Source organism: Lactuca serriola, chromosome 7, assembly GCF_051521515.1.
Source record: "Lactuca serriola cultivar US96UC23 chromosome 7, Lser_US96UC23_V15, whole genome shotgun sequence".
Classification (NCBI taxonomy): domain Eukaryota; kingdom Viridiplantae; phylum Streptophyta; class Magnoliopsida; order Asterales; family Asteraceae; genus Lactuca; species Lactuca serriola.
In genome coordinates, this window is record NC_136414.1 from 13,287,225 (window position 1) to 13,304,604 (window position 17,380).

At 35.4% G+C, this 17,380-nt stretch overlaps 1 protein-coding gene across 2 annotated transcripts; it reads left to right on the forward strand.

Annotated features, from left to right (window-relative positions):
* Positions 1-14,467: 14,467 nt before the first annotated feature.
* LOC145063103 (uncharacterized) lies at positions 14,468-16,891 on the forward strand. Of its 2 annotated transcripts, none has more exons than XM_079010695.1 (9): positions 14,468-14,744; positions 15,086-15,216; positions 15,305-15,390; positions 15,473-15,567; positions 15,646-15,742; positions 15,816-15,933; positions 15,993-16,156; positions 16,225-16,350; positions 16,445-16,891. In XM_079010695.1, the coding sequence occupies exons 1-9, from the start codon at positions 14,563-14,565 to the stop codon at positions 16,640-16,642; spliced, it is 1,197 nt and encodes a 398-aa protein (XP_078866821.1). In that variant the 5' UTR covers positions 14,468-14,562; the 3' UTR covers positions 16,643-16,891. The 2 variants fall into 2 exon arrangements, with proteins under 2 accessions (XP_078866821.1, XP_078866823.1); XM_079010697.1 differs by having other exon boundaries at positions 14,469-14,744; positions 16,002-16,156.
* The last annotated feature ends 489 nt before the right edge of the window (positions 16,892-17,380 follow it).

The window sequence follows — 17,380 nt, forward strand, 5'->3', positions numbered from 1 at the left end:
ATACAAGCCAACGCCTCAAATCCAAGCGTTTAAACGGTACATTCCTTCCATATCTCAAGTTTTACGCATTGAATTTAAAATTGTTTGGTTGGAATAATTGTGAATCCGTTCTTGTGCTTCATATAATTGTTCATTCGTACTTGTCTAGTTGTGTTATCATCTTTGGGCACCACCCGTTTGTCATAAATCCGGTTTGTCATCATGTCAAAACGAAAAAACCAACAACCAAAAGAACAATGGGAATCCAAATATGGTGTCACCACCATTATTCACAACTCTCTTGAGCACTGTGAGCGATTCCTTCACCTCAAGGACCGCGAATATTCTCAACAATGGTTTGTAGATATTCCCACTCTCCAAGAACTAGGAGTTTATGATGGCGTCCATAGATTGTTTAGCAACATCGGTTGGGAGAGACTTATCACTTTGGCACCAATGGAATCATATAAAAACACAACCATTGAATTCTTACAATCTTTGGAATTCAATGACAATGCCAAATGTCTCTGTTTTCGTCTCATGCATTTGCAATTTAAACCGAGTCTAGACGATCTTAGTGGGTTTGTTGGGATTTCTAAATTCAATACATATGGTCCTAAATTAGGCTACATGCGAGAGAAGAATAATCTTTTTAAAGCCCAAGCCAAAGCCTTTTGGAAGGAAATCACAGGACTTGATGTGTATGAGGCTCGATCCGCTAAAGCATCTCATATCATCCATCCAGTCTTAAGGGTGGCTCTCCGAATTATTGCTAACCTTGTCTTCCCCCAAGAAGACGTTAGCATAGCCGGTAAGATGGAGTTAGAAATTCTTTGGTGCATGGTCACCGACTTGAAGAGACCTCATTTTGGCGCCTTCCTTGCTTCCAAACTCCTTAAGGTCTCTACTAGCGATTCGGGCCCTATTCATTGTGGCGGGATTATCTCCTATCTTGCCACCCGCCTTGCTTGTGCCGAGCTTTTTGAGAGCAAGCGCCCGGACCTCGAGAAAATCACACAAGGCACTAATACCATCACCTCAAATGTCCTTGTAGCCTTATCTTTCTTCCGTAAAGAAGGTGATGGTAGTATCACATGGTTGGTGCAAGGTGAGCCACACCTCTGAGTTCCTGCTGGGGATTTCAGCTCTCTCCAACTCCAGCAGGACATCACTCAGACTCGGTGGTGTCTACCAAAGAACACTTCTGCAAATTCCGTCCCACGCGCCCCCACGCCCATCCCGAGATCTCTTGAGCGGCCAGTCGTCGACCATGAAGACGACATCCCTATTCCTCCCGCTCACTCCATTGCTCCCACTGCGAGGGGGTCCACTTATGCCGCCCCGGTAGAGACTGCACGTTATTTCTACACCCGACGGGCGACTCAGTACCACGACATATACATGAGGCGTTTTGATCACCTTGATCAAGTTGTTGCTGACATTCGCGCTGACGTTCAACAATTGACACAAACGGTACAACATGCCATGCAGTTCATGCAACGTTGGGCCCCTCGCAGCTAGTAGATTGCCCTACCCTCTCCGACCATCGAGGACGATGCTAAATCTTAAGCTTGGGGAGGGGTCTTTGTACATTAGGTTATAGTTAGTCTCCACATGCATTTCATCAAAAAAAAATCCAAAAATATTTTACTTTTCTTATTTTCATTTTTTCCATTAATTCATTTCAAAGCATACAAAAAAAAAGATTTTCTGTTTTTAGCATTTTTATCTTTCCGCATCAATAAAAAAAACAAAAAATAAAAAATAAATAAAATCAATCTAAAGGAGCCTAATCTTCTTAAATAAGTTGAAGTGGTAAATTAGTCATGGCTTGAGATTAGAACTTGTTCGTTTTTCATTAAAAATCTTGAAGCAACCTAATCTCACACGAACATGTCTCCCGAAGCTACTCGTGCAAAACAAATAATGATAAGGTTATCAACACCGAATCATGAAGACAGATATAGTTTAGCCCTGGAACACACGACCGGTCTTGTGAGTTATTGCTCATTCATATCCAAACTCCAATTTCAAAGAGTCATAAAATGAATATAAAATTTCAGTGACTCGACTTCTCCAGCGCTCTAAAAAGTCTTTTCTACCTATTCCCTTCTAAATACCCTGCTTGGGGACATTGTTTCCGACTATACTTACGGGTCTTTGCGCGTTTTACATCAGTCCCCCTAAAAGAGTCATAAAAATAATAATAATAATAATAATATAATAATAATAATAATAATAATAATAAATAAATCAATAAATAAATCAATAAAAATATTATTAAGTTAATCTGTGCCCTTTGGGATTCGAACAAGTAAAATCTGAGGGGTGTTTTACACCTAATTGCCTAAAGCAAAATTGTTTGGGACTGATTGGGTTGAAAGTTCGCTACACAGGTTCCATAGAAAGTCAGATAGCGTGTCCTTTAGATAAGGGATCATATATTTCTCTATTCTCAAGATATCGTATAGACATAAGACATGAATTTCAATCATTCTCTTTATACTGTTTCTCGACTTCCGATTTATGACGATTGACAACATACTACAATTGAACACATCAACTTAGTCCCGGCTTGGCCAAGCGCTTAGGTGTCATCACTAAATCATTGAGGGGCCCACATATATCGCTTTTATCCCACTTTGGGTAAAAGGAATGGATAAACTTTGACTCATATGCTTGCTTGCATTCACTGATCGAATCACACACAACAATAAGTTTTATAACACCAAGTTACTGGCGCGTTTACTTATTATCAATGTGCAACCGACCAACAAATAACAACTCATATGTCTCGGTTTCAAGACTATACAATATTATTGTCTCACCAATCACTCGGGATAAAATCCATGAAGTGATCCAAGTGAGCATGGGTTTAATCCAATACTCCAATCTTATCAAAGCACTCATGAACTCTACAGCAAACTTGTGCCATGTCTAAACACTTCAGACAATCTACAGACAGATTCATGACAGTCTTCCTTCATACCTACTCCCAACGTATGACCGACTGTGGATGTTTGAATAACCTAGTTATTCTGGAAGTCAAAACATGCAAACTGAAACACAACATTAATACTTAATCCTATATGGCCCCAAACTTGTCAGAGTAAATAAAATACTTCTATTTAACCACCATATTGATTACTCATTATTTATCGTTTACTGTTTCAGAAAATCAACTTATTACTCAAATTACAACAACAGTTGTCCCATGCACAAAGCATGCACACTATGTTTCCTATGGTCCTTACTTTGTGAAATAGATAAATTGAAAAACTTTTCCAATGATGCTCATTTCACAATTCCCAATCCATATCATTAATGTTAGAACACAAGGTTCTTGCCACTACTATAATATGTTAGATTCTAACATTTTATGCAACGATCCTTTCGCAAAGTCATAGCACAAAAGTCACCAAGACTTGGCCAATGAAATTACAAAGTACTCTATCGAAAATTGTTACAAGACAATTCCATAGACATGAAGTCTCACATTCAAAGTACATTCCTTTGAACATCCTTCTTGCATAAAATTTTCTAATCTAGACATAAACTCTTAATATCCAACTCCCAATATGGAAACATTTCCATATTTTCCATATGACAACTCATTCTTAATAGAATCTTATCTATTCATAATAATGTCAATATGGTCCATCCATTACCATACTTCGAACTACTCACAAGCGACCAATCCTCAACGAACTTTGGATCGTCCTTTGATAGTTGTTTAATTATTTTAGTCAAAACCGATTCTAGTCCTTTTTCCCTCTTAATGTGCTAGACATTTAGAAAATTTTAGAATGGTCAAATATTATAGCATTTGCAATCGATCTTATACCCGAAGATTATGGAACACGATGCATAATGTCTTACATAAAGATATGATAGTTATCAATCTTTTGCCATAATATTTTATGTGTCACGTTCTCACAATTCGAACTATGAAGAGGGATGCCATAATCATAATCGAAATTTGAGAACATACTATGTATCCTTTGACTATATTTATTAAAATTTCTCAATTTAAGCTTTAAATTTTGAAACGAAGTATAATATTCTCTCCCTTAATTATAGCAAAACAACTTTTCAACCCTTGCGACTTTGCAAAGTGAATCTTTGTTTTCTATAATTAATATTGCTAACTTGAAATACTTTCCATAATAATAATAACACTTATGCTCCCACTATCATGATGATTATTATCATATAAGCATAACACTTATGCTCCCACTAGCTTTGACATGTATTCAGAAAACAACTGAACTTCCAGAAAACAATGCTAATTGAATTCCACAAAATTCATATTTCTAATACCAGATGCTTCAATAATCCTCTATCTAAGTTTCTCAAACTTATACATCTTTGCCTTAGATAGCTCATATGTGTGTCTAAACAATTAAGAACTTATGTTACTAAGTTCCAAAGGTTCAAACTAATTGTCAAATCTCACAATTCGAACTATGGAAAGGCATGTCGTAACCATAATCGAATTTGAGAATACAATTTTCACAATTGCTATCTTCTTAAAAACTCTTTTAGTGAAAGCATTTCCTCACAGTCATTTTTCATGAAGGAGAGAATCTTATGACTCTTAGATTTTATGGTGTATGAGTTCCTATCCATGTGACTTTGCAAAAACCAAAGTTGGTGACAAATCCAAAACTCATATGGACTGAACTTTCTTAATCTTGATTTCTTGCCTTATGGTAACACGAGTGCCCACCATGTCTTCCAAGTAGTTTAGCAACTTATCCTTACATATCAATGTACTTTCCATCGATCAAGGTATTTTGTCTTTATGCATTCAAATGAGAACTCATAGAATTCACATGCATAATTAACTCAATTGGAATGGCACAGAAACAAAATAATGTCAACACGATAGATTGTAAACCTCAAGTCGTGTGCTAGTGATGATCGATAAGGTTTATTCTTGATTTGTTCTTGAAACTTTTTCAAAAACATTAAAACTCCCACTGAGTCCTTGACATATAAAGTTCTCTTCTCAAGAAACATTTCTTGACAAACAAATATTCAAGAGTTAGTGTAGCTTTTATCAAGACAAAACACTTCACAAATTGTGTCACACCCCCGAACCAGACGACGGAAACGTCCGGGGGCTGCTGTGACTCAATTGAATACCATCACAATGAATATACATGAAACATAACATCATTCATCACCAACATTTGAATATTACAACTGATAGTGTTTACATTCATTACATTGTCTCAAAACATTACATTCTCGAAAGTAATTGTTCGATACTAGTTAAACAACAGCAAAACGTCATAGAGTACAATTCATCCTTCACTTTATCTGTTACCTGAGAATACAAGTATTTTGAAAAACGTCAACATATGAAATGTTGGTGAGTTCATAAGTAGTGTTTGAAATCCAATGTATTGTATTGTTTGAAAACCACCAGAAAATCCGATATTTTCTGAAAATAGTATAGTCAAAAAGGTGTGAAGATCCATAGGTATGCTTGTTTATTTCTATACTTGTAAAAATTGTTCATTAAAATTTTATGCATTTCGAATCCGTATGTATTGAAAACCCTAGGAAAACCCGATGTTTTCCTGATTTCTTGAATTCCATGAAGTCACATTGAAACCATTGCATAGCGTGTAGTGTCAGTCCCAGGCGACGTTGGATTATTTTTGAGCATGATTAATTGCTACAAACACGCATTACACAAACGACCAGTTTATAGCTATACTAACGATCCCGTAGGCGTCGTCCGTACTAATCACGTTATCCAACCGCCCTGACTATGTGTAGTCCCACATCCGAAGAGAAAGAGGGCACGAAGACCTCGATGACTCCATTAACCGGTTGGGGAAAAAAAATGTACGAGGGGTCCCAGACCCGCCTCGCATGAAATGTAGACTTTACTAGCAATACCAAAGGACCCTTGGGGACCAGTAGTATACAAGCCATTGAAAGTCCTTTTACGTTGTGTTAGATCGGTAAAACCCAACACTTCGTAAGATAGAGGTCTTCGGGCCTTAAGATCAGGTCATTGGGCTAGCTAGGCCCAACAAACAAGATTTTACACTTTTGGGGCCCAAAGATGGTGCGTAGACGTCTGTGCACACTCACATGTATATTGAATTCCCAAACGTTACTTGTATGAATCATAGTGTCGTAGTGTCGTAGTGTCGTAGTGTCGTCGTGTTAGTAGTTTCGGATTTTATTTGTTCGAGACCGAACCAATTCGTTTAACAACGACTTTTGGTATTGTAGTGTATTGTATTTCGTCGATAGTCGCGGTGCCATTATTTGATCAAATTGCATGTATTGAATTAGCCTTGAAAGTTTTCTGTTTTCAGCCCCTCATTGTTTGTAAAATTTACTTTTTCAACCCTTTAATTAAATACTTTCCGGTTTGGTCCTTAAATCAATTTTCTTGACATTTTAACATCAAAAATTAATGAAATTAATATTTTTCAGCATATTTTTCATAGAAAACAGTTTTAGTCCCTGAAATTGCAGTTTTCTCGGTAATAGCCCTTCTTTTTCGCAACTTTGACAATTTTGGCCCAAATTGTAAAATTTTTGCAACTTTGGTCCTTTTTAAATTTAAAAAGCATTTTAAACCTTTGAAAAGGACTTGGAACACTTATAGTCCACTGTTTTACAGAAAAATACAGTTTTGGCCCTCCAAAACAGAAAATCTCGCATAATGGGCCTCATTGGGCCGAAAATGTCATTTTTAGCCCATTAAGCTTGAAATTTATGTTTTTAATCCTCTAAATGAGTATATTTCCAGAAATTGTTTTATTGAAACTGTTTTGACACACCTCATCCATCAGAATTCGTGATATGTCAATTTGGGCCCTTAATTTTGTATTTTTCACATTTTAGGTCCAAAAATTTGTGTTTTTAGCCCAAAGAAATTGTTACTAAACCATTTAGCCATTTTTCTAGAAATACTTTGTATGTAGAAATATATTTGATGCTAAAATCATTTAACATAAGGTATATCTCGGTTTTGAGGGGTTTTATGGCTAGATCCAACATTATAACACACAAAAGCATACATATAAGCATGGGAATCATACAAGGCATACAAAACACATATAGATCTACACTTTCACTTGTATTCCCCCCCACAAAACTCATAAAAACAGAAAATAGGGGGTATGAAGCTCACCTTGAGATTTGGATTTGATTTTGATGAAGATTTGAGAGAAGATTTCGGCCCTAGCAACTCCTTGTGGAGATTTTCGAACTTAGATGGTTCTAGGGAGTTAGATCATGAAATAAGGCTATGTAAGAACGAATTCTTAACATTAAGATGAAAAGTAGGCGTTTATACATGATAACCACTTACCAAGAGGTTGAAACCTTGAAGAACACTCTTGAAACAAACACTCACATCCACGATTTTTGATGAGGAAGGAAGAGAGGATTTCCTTGAGTATAAGAGGTAAAGATAAGAGATTATTGTGTTTGAAATGAGAGATGAGGGTGGGAAGAGCCTTATGGCCGTGAATTAGGGGGAGAGAGAAGGAAGAGATAAGGTGTTGCATGGATATATGTGAATGCATTGTTACATGGTGTGTAAATGACTTGGTTATCCTCCAAATAAAAACGATGTGTCATGCATTAAGCTAATTAGCTAATTTCTCCCTTTTTTTATATAGATAATGGGCCGAGAATTGGTCTAGGAGGAAGGAGGGTGAATTAGTTTGGCCCAATCCTTTCTTTGGTTCGAAATTATGAAGCCCATAAGGAAAATTTCCGGCCCATTGGGCTTTTAGGGTAGTTCTCGGCCCAAATAGGTCCATGAGAAAGGTGTGGGTCATTCTAGGCCCATTAAAGCCCAAAATACTATATTTTAATGAATGTGAATTCAAATAAGGCCCAACTTAAGACTCTTAGCTTAAAAGAATTAAGTTAAGGGTTTATCGGCCCATTAGGTCCAATAAGAGAATCATAGTCCATAATGAACTTGAGTCGGGATATATAGGGTTTCCAACCCTTATTTAAACATATGAGAGATATTTGAATGAGAGTGAAGCATGATATTCCTTTAGAGTAAAAGTTATTACACTAGGTGAATGATTGCATGAGAGTAGAATTTCCTCGCAAAAATGCTAGTTGTGACAAATTGGTCCTAGTTGGTCTTTGTCTTATCCAAGACATCACAACTTACCAATTTCAAATGTGCAAGAATAAGAAAACCTTTTCCAAATTCCACATTTGATGAGTGTTATAAACCTACTAAAGACTTGTCACTCAGTTCGCAATCTTGGAGTATGACTCTAAGATTCGATATTGGAACGAAGTATGATTGACTTCTTGATTTAACCATTTCTACAATTCTCGATTCATTTTCTTATACATGTAATTGCACTAAGACTCACTTAGAGGATCAACTGAGACATGGTTCTTAATCATTAAGACCTATCATAAAACACAATAAAAGGTACTCTCCCTTCTTATTAGAATAGAGAAACTTTTATCTTTCTGCCTACTTGATTCTTTTTATTCGTTCTGCTATTCATTGAAACTCTTTCAATTAACTCATAATTACACTTATTCTTATAAGTATAATCATATTTACTAAACTTTAGTAGATCATGATGAATATATATATATATATATATATATATATATCACTCTTGTGGTGGACTAAATCAACGCACAACATAGTGTACTTCATTTTCTAGTCCTTTACTTGACACTTTGTCAAAGAATTAGTCTAATTTCCAAATATGAAATTTCTCATTCATCACGCAACCAAGTTGTATGATTCCAAGTTTCTGTCCAATTGAAACTTGGGCGATGAGAAACTCTCCCTATTTGGTGAATTCTTGACATCTTCACATAATCAAGAATCAAATCCATTATTGCTAATAATAGAAACCTTCAAACATCAATTTTCATACATGCCATTGCAAGGATAAATAAATAAGATAAAATCAAAATTCATTTTATTGCGGAAAAAAGTTATCCTTACAATGCAATTCAATTGAAAAACTATGTTATTACATATTTCTTAACAATCTATTCTAACTCCAAGTGGTAGCTCAAAAATCCAATCTTCAATCAATGCGATCGAAATCCACTTTTTTCACGATTAGATTCAGCTCAATTCTTCCCTTAAGCTTCCTCTCTTTTCTTCGATCCTATAAAACATCAAAATGTAATCTTCTCACATCATGTATTAAGAATCTAGAATAGGAACTTAAAAGAGTTAGTTAATGGATTTTACCTGAAGCAGAGCCATACGTCTTGACTCTCCCATCTCTTAGATCTCTCAGATAGTTAGGGTAGCTTCGTCTCCAATGCCCATTCTCTTGGCAATAAAAGCAAATGGACTCCTTTGGCACAACACACCGGACAATCACAGACTTAGTTCTCTCTGGACTTCCAATGTTGCCAGTGTCTATTGAAGTTTGGGAGTTTGATTCACCAGACAAATTTGCTTGACCAGCACGCCAAATCATTGCTGATTTAGCAGCTATAAGCAAAAAGGTGAGATCAATGAGGGTCACGTCGTGATCCATCATATAGTACTCTCTAACGAACTTACTATATGATTTAGTAAGTGACTGAGGAACCCAGTCAACATCCAACTCACTTGAAATCTCGACACCCAACATGCTTAACCTATCAATGTGTGACTTCATCTCTAAGACGTGTGCACACACAGACTTTCCATCTTCATACTTAATTGCCAATAGGGCTTGAGTGAGCTTGAAATTTTCAAGCCTTTGAACTTGTGGGTTAGGGAGAACAATTGGAGGAGGTGGAGGAAGTGAAGCATGATCTCTTGTTCCTCGATCGTATCGTGGAACATCATCTTCATTTGGAAAGCTTGTTCCATGGGATTTGGGAAGACCATGATTGTCAGAACTAGACATCTACAAAACGGGAGAAAATCCAAGTTAAGTTGATTAGAATTCTTGATGTAACACCCAAATGAAACACCAAGGCTAGGATCCAACACAATATTATACAACCTAGAAGAGGGATGCCGTAATCTAGTCGCAAAATATTTGAAGGTAGGTAAATGACGATTTACCAATTTCCACCATGAAAAACGAAAAAGAAGTTTAAGTTTTAAATGAATTGAAACTCCTAGATCTTATGAGATTCATTGAACTTTTCAATGACATGTTTAATCTCGATTATGCCCTTCTATTTGTGACTGGGATGCCGAGGATCACAAATAAGGTATGAATAACCATACGAATCACGTGGTGCACCCAATGCTACTATCACCTAATCAATGTGTTGGTTAGCCACACACGCTCCATTGATCTATGATAAGCATCGAGCCACCCTTCGCCACCAATGTCATCCCTAAATTAGTGTGTCGGTTAACCACACACGCTCCACTAACGTTTGACAATGGTACGAAGTGTAATTCCATGGGTTAGCATACAATTTCACATTTTGCCTAAAGTAACTATGATTTGGGAATTTGTATAAGCATTTAGTTACTTTGTACTTCATTATACTTATAATGGAAGGTTTATGTCATATCCTACCCGTTCGGCTAACGACCCTCCACTAGTCAAGAGTGCGGTGGGTAAGAGTGGATACCCATTCAATCGTCATTTTATAGGCAATTTCCTTAAACACCCCTTATAGACCAGCTTCGTGAATGAGGCCTACTAACGGTAAAACTGACTGTTTACTCATACATATATATAATATTAGACTTTTAATGTTATATATAGTATAGGGTGTATTTTACACTTTTAAAATACTAGGTGGTTTAATTTAGTAAATTATACTTTTAATTTAATTAAATGTAAACCAAAACTTTATGGGTTTATTAAATCTCTTTTAATTATACACTTTAATTAATTAATAAAACCATAAGGGTGTGATTTGAACTTGTCAAATTACAAGGGTTTTAGAATTTAAAATTTAAAATTAAGACTTTTAACTAATTTTAAAATCCAAAACTTGAGGGCAAACTTTGAAACTTTTCAAAACATGATGGTTCAACTATTTAAATTTCAAAACTAAAACTATTAAGCTCAAATTTAAACTATGAAACCTAAAGGGTTAATTTGAAACTTTTCCAAACTTTATCAAGAACATTCTAGATCACAAAATTCAAATAAGGCAATTATCTCATTTTGACCTAGTCCAATTTCTTGCAAGATAATTCACCAAATAATTCAAATAATTAAATTTTATCATATAAGGAAATAATTATTTAATTAATATGAAGTTATCTTTTATTTTGGCAAGGATAATCACCCAATATCATAAAAATCTGATTTATATCAATAAAAAATGTTTTGGTAACTATCCCACAGCTAAAGGAGCACAAAATCCCGAAATTACCTCTTTCTGACGAGCTGACTCGTCGAGTCAAGCATGGACTCGTCGAGTTCACCATGGACTCGGCGAGTCCAGCCCCCAGAAACTCTAATTTTCGATTTTAAGCATGAATAATCAACCAAAGCATCAAATACATCAAACAAACAGCCCTAGGCTCTGATACCACTGATGGGGTTTGAGCAAAACATCAATCCTATGGTGTACATGCAAACCCTAATAGCTTTTGGATCTAGTTTTTCTAATGAATATGCAATTGAATATCCAAAGCTATAAACCTAGATCTATCAAATAAGGACTTAGTAATTACCTTTGATTGTTATATTGCAATAACAATCAATTCGTTGCTTTGATTGGCTTTAGAAAGCTTAGTGTCTCAAGTGTTACACCTTTAATGGAGTCACAAACACCACTAAGCAACTTGGATGAAGAGGAAAAGAGAGGAGGCTGCCCAAAACGTCTAGAAACCCTAAAGGAACTCTTAGCCACGTTTTTGGGGCATAGGGGCCCTTTATATACATGTAGGCTATTAGGGTTTTCAACTAGGAAACCCTAATTTGACTGCTTAGGCCCTAAGCAGCCCATGGATCCCTTTCTTTAGAGTCATGGACGAAATCTTATGGGCTTCCCCATAAATTTCGTCCACTCCACTCTATGGAGTCCATTAGCCCACTCTTGTAATTATCTTATAATTACAATTCCAGTCCCTTAAGTTTAATTAATCTCTTTTAGCCACAAAATTAATTCTTAATTAATTATTGACTAATATTAATTAAACAATATGATTTATCCTTTAATATATTATACTCATAATATATTAATAAATCATATTTAAACCTTTCTCTCCTTAAATCATTCTACATATTGCTATGGTGAAGGCAAGCCAAAATGGCCATGCTCATAATCGGGTCAAGTACATACCAAAATAGTTATGGACTTAGACACTAATCCAACAGATATGTCTTGGAGGATCTTGGTTTATGTGATAAACAACTTTTGATAAATAAATTGTATTAATGTTGATACTTGAGATATTCGGGAATTATGACATGTGATTTTTATGTTTAAAATTGAAAAATCTATTTTGAAAAAAAATGGTGTTACATAAACTTACCAAGAGTATAATGCTTGAAGAAAGCTTCTTGAAACTCACTACAAACTCACGAATTTTTGGAAGGAGAGATAAGATATTTCTTGAATGTTGGAGAGGAGATATGTTTTAAATGAAATGGGGGTATGGAGGTGGAAGGATGGGCCGATTTAAGGGGAAGAGGGAGAGGGAATCAAGCATTGTTACATGGTGGTTAATCCCATTTTTCATAGAAGTATGTAGGATAACCACATTGTTGTTTGTTGTACATTAATGAGGTGTCACCATTTTTGTATCCAATGTAAGTTTTTTCTTATCAAAACCGATCGGGTTTATGGAAAGAAGGAGGAAATAGTCTTGGGTTTTTATGTATGACTGAGAAGGAGGTGTCACCTGACACTTTGAATACAAATTGACTATATTTTCAACAGAGTGGTCCATGTTAAAGATAACAACAATATTCATAAGGCAACACATGAAGGAAAAGAGCACTACAATTTTATATTTTCACGAAAATGTTTTTCTTAGTAAGAAACCTTCTAAACTCTAAGTAATTTCAATATCACATACTGTATTGAATCCGATAACTAAATCAGAATACGAACAAGCATATATAACAAGCATATAAATTGTCAACTTAATTTTGGTAATACAGAAAAGCAAAAGTGAAATATGATCTAAAAAACCGAAGAAATGCAGAAAAATAAAAACCTCTGTTTAGGCAAGTTCTAGTGGAGGAAAATTGAGACCGATATCGAGAGTTAGGGATAGTCTGATAGACTAAGGTCAAGTGTTTCAGACGTAAGTACAGCGATCGAGACCATATGCACTTTTCATATTGTTTGCACTTTGAATTCTTAATCGACAAAGGATCTTCTTCTTCGTTCAGGTCTTCAATCCACATAGGAGGCTGAGAAGAAGTCGACAATTATGGTGTACTCCGGGGAATAAATTGACGAAGGATAAAACGATTCAAAATCAAAGCATCTTCAGTGGATTTTTTTCTACGAAGAACGTGAGATCAAGGAGTGTGGCGGTCGACAGAGGTAGAGGTGGCCGATGAATGGAGGAGGGAGGCGATCGACGACGATTGATGGATGAGGCAGTCATCTTTATCGTCAATGAAGAACGTGAGAGGGAGAGAGTTTTGATGATGAACAGAGAGAGATAGTATAAGGAAAGGGTTTGATAGGATCAGGCATAAGTTTTCTATCCCTAAAATGCCCTCTAACAAATTGAAATAAGATACCCCATGCTTTTTATTTCCAAGTTTTTACAAAAATGTCACAAATCATTTTGACCCTCTATTATTTTGATCTAACGGTCCTTGTTTGGTTATCGGGAAAGTACAGGTTCTCAAATGATCCTTCATCTCTCTCTCTCTCTCTCTCTCTCTCTATATATATATATATATATATATATATATATATATATATATATATATATATATGAGAGAGATTTTCATATATGTCCTTCATAAAATTTCAAAATGTCATATATGTCCTTTTTAATGATCAAAATATCATATATGTCTTCTTAAATATCAAAATATTATATGTGTACTTTTTTAAACATTAGAATATCAATGGTAATATCTAAAATATCATCCATCTACAACATGATAATAATCAACAACAACAAAAACTAAACAATCAAAATATACATTCCAAAGAGATTGTTGAAGATTAATCTTTTTGTTTGTTAAGAGGGTGATATTAACAATTAGAAGTTTACATTCCATTATCTTAGATGTAAGGATAATATGGTTAATTTTTTAATTTTTATAATAATTCTAAGGTCTAAAAATGATTATAAAATATTAAAAACGTTATAAAAAAGGATTTGGGTAAATATGATATTTTAAAGGTTTATACAAAATAAATATGATATTAAAAAATTAAACTATATTTTGAAGTTTAATAAGATATATGAAATTCTATATGCGTATGTAACTTGTAACTGCTTCTCCGTCAGCATCCACGGTAGCTTCTCCAAGTGGAAAACGGAGTAGGGATCATGAAGACGAGGTTTATAAAGCAATAATAATGAAAAGTAATTTTATTTTGAAAGATGTTTTTACGCGTTGAGGAAAGTCAAGTAGTCAAAGTTACTGTAGTTGCACGACCCCCTTTTTCTACAGTACATGGTGGGTTGTTTAGCGATGAGATAATGCCATGGAAGCAAAGCTGTCGTCGGTAGCTAAGACCCTAAAACCTTCCCCAATACAGCAACTATCTTATCTAGCTGAACGTAGCAACGCCATTAACCTCGCCGAAGGCTTCCCTGATTTTCCGGCACCTCCCAATATCAAGGCCGCCGCCGTCTCCGCTATCACCTCCGATTTTAACCAATACAGGTCTGTTAGCTTCCACTTGTTCCAGAATTTTATCCCTAATTTTATGTTCTTTTGGCCGAATTCATCATTTTTTTTAATCGGGAGTTGGTTTCAGTTTCATACACAACGACCAACGTTCAAAATAGTCCTAAAATTGGGGGATAGTGAGTATCTCATTAACTCGTTTTCTTCTGTCTTAAAATCACGACCACTTTTTACCCAACATTCCAAACAAGTTATTGCAACTCTTGTTTAAACGCAAATCCCAACACTTGTTTATACTGTAATTTCAGCTTTCATATAGTGTAATGCGCTCTACACAGACATGAACTGACATTTTTTTTTGCAAATTGTAATTGAAGGCATGTTCAGGGAATATGTGATCTGGTTGCGGATAAAATGAAGCAAATGCATGGCTTAGATGTTGATCCTGTAACAGACATTGCCATTTGCTGTGGTCAGACCGAGGCTTTCGCTGCCACAATGTTTGCAAGCATGTCTACTGAAAACTTTCCTAATAATCCCCTTATACTCATTCAAAAACACGAATAAAAAATATTATGTTATGTTTTGTTTTGCAGTACTTAACCCTGGGGATGAAGTAATACTTTTTGATCCTTGTTTTGAAACGTATGAAACATGTATTTTAATGGCTGGAGGAGTCCCTGTAAGTTTTGGGTGCTACAGTATAATTTTTGTGAAAATGAAATATGATGAATGAATGAATCTTGAATCTTGAATCTTAACAGGTGTATGTAGCCCTGGAGCCACCTTATTGGAGACTTGACGAGGTCAAACTTTCAGATGCTTTTACTGCAAAGACAAAAGCTCTGGTACTGAATAGGTAGGTGTATTATAATATGTTTCTGAATTTGGAATTTTATATATTTTTATAGTTTTGAATTTGGAATTTTATACACAGTCCTCACAACCCAACTGGAAAAGTTTTTAACATGGAAGAGCTACAGATGATTGCTGGATATTGCATAACAAAGGATTGTATAGCCGTTACAGATGAAGTATGATATAAGTAACTTTTAATTATATATATACATGAATGTGAATCTGTTTTATTTGAAAATGTTTGTGCAGGTGTATGAACATATAACATATGAGAATGAAAAACCTCATATAAGCCTGGCCTCACTACCAGAAATGCAAACCAGAAGCATCATCACGTCTTCTTTGTCCAAAACATATAGTGTCACAGGTGGGTTTATCTTTTAATTCATTTTGGTTTGGGTGTTTTGTTTGACTAAGTTTGACCAGCTACTACAGGGTGGAGGGTGGGGTGGGCCATAGGTCCATCTTGCATTGCGTTTGCAATCAGAAACATTCATGCGAAACTTACAGATTCAGCCCCTGCCCCATTTCAGGAAGCTGCCTTGGCTGCATTAAAAAGTCCACCAGAGTACTATAAATCATTGAGAAAAGTAAGGATTTTTGAAATGTAGGTTTTCCTAGTTTTTGACAATAATGTAGTTGGTGTGTTGGGAGTTAGGATTATGAAGGAAAAAGAGATTTTGTGTTCAAGTTGCTTGGAGATGTGGGCTTTCAGGTTCAATTTATGCCAATGGGTTCGTTTTTCATATTTGCAGCGCTTCCAGATACTTGCAAACTTATGGACGTATGTGAAATAATCCTACAGTATTAAATAGCATGTTGTTATTTTTTACAGTATGTTTTAACTTTTAATTAATTATGATGGATGGATTTTTCAGGTTGAATTTGTGGAGGAATTAATAAAAGAAGCTGGAGTTGTGGCTGTTCCTGGATGCGGGTTTTTCCATACAAGTTCAGAGAAGCATAATAATAGATATATCAGATTTGCTTTCTGTAAAGGTCATGCTACTTTGACTTCTGCTGCTCATAACATCCAACAGCTACTTGATGCATCAGGGCGCCTCAACCTTCTTTGAATTCGTTATGGGGAATTTACTAATATAATACTCACTGTGTTTTTTGTTTTTTGTCAGATTAACAGCTTTACTTGTTAGTCGTTAGAATACAGAAAAATGCCCCAAAATGTGCAAGACCTTTTTTTTTTTTTTTTTTTTTTTTAATCAGGGCAATGCCACTTTGCTTGCATCTTAAGGCTAGAAGGAGTGGTAACACTCCTAACACCTTGCCATATTATTTTTTTGAATGCCACCTCATTTTTTGTCTTAGCATCCCATTCTTGGCATTTCAAAGGGAGTGGTAACACTCTTAACACTCCAATTTTTTTTTTCAAATTTAATTAAGTTATGTTATTTTAATATCCAAAATATTACATCGGTTCGTAGAGAGAGCAAGAAACGAAAGCAAATCACACTTGTATAATGAAAACCGAAACATTAATTTATAGACATAAATATTAAATAATATATGTTAGTAGACTTTATTGATTAAACCTTCAAATTTTAAACTTCAAACGATACCTTCATAAAGAATATAATTTTTTTTGGTCCACTGTATTCATTCAAAAGAAGAACCTGAACCCACGCGCCACACAACAAAACAAAGCTCTCTCTCTCTCTCTCTCTCTCTCTCTCGCTCGCTCGCTCTCTCTGCTACAATAAATTCAATCAATCGCGTCTCCGTTCAACGCCGGTGGAGTTTTTCGCGCCTCCGTTAAACTCCAGTGGCGTTTTTGGTAGTAATCGAAGAAGAAGAAA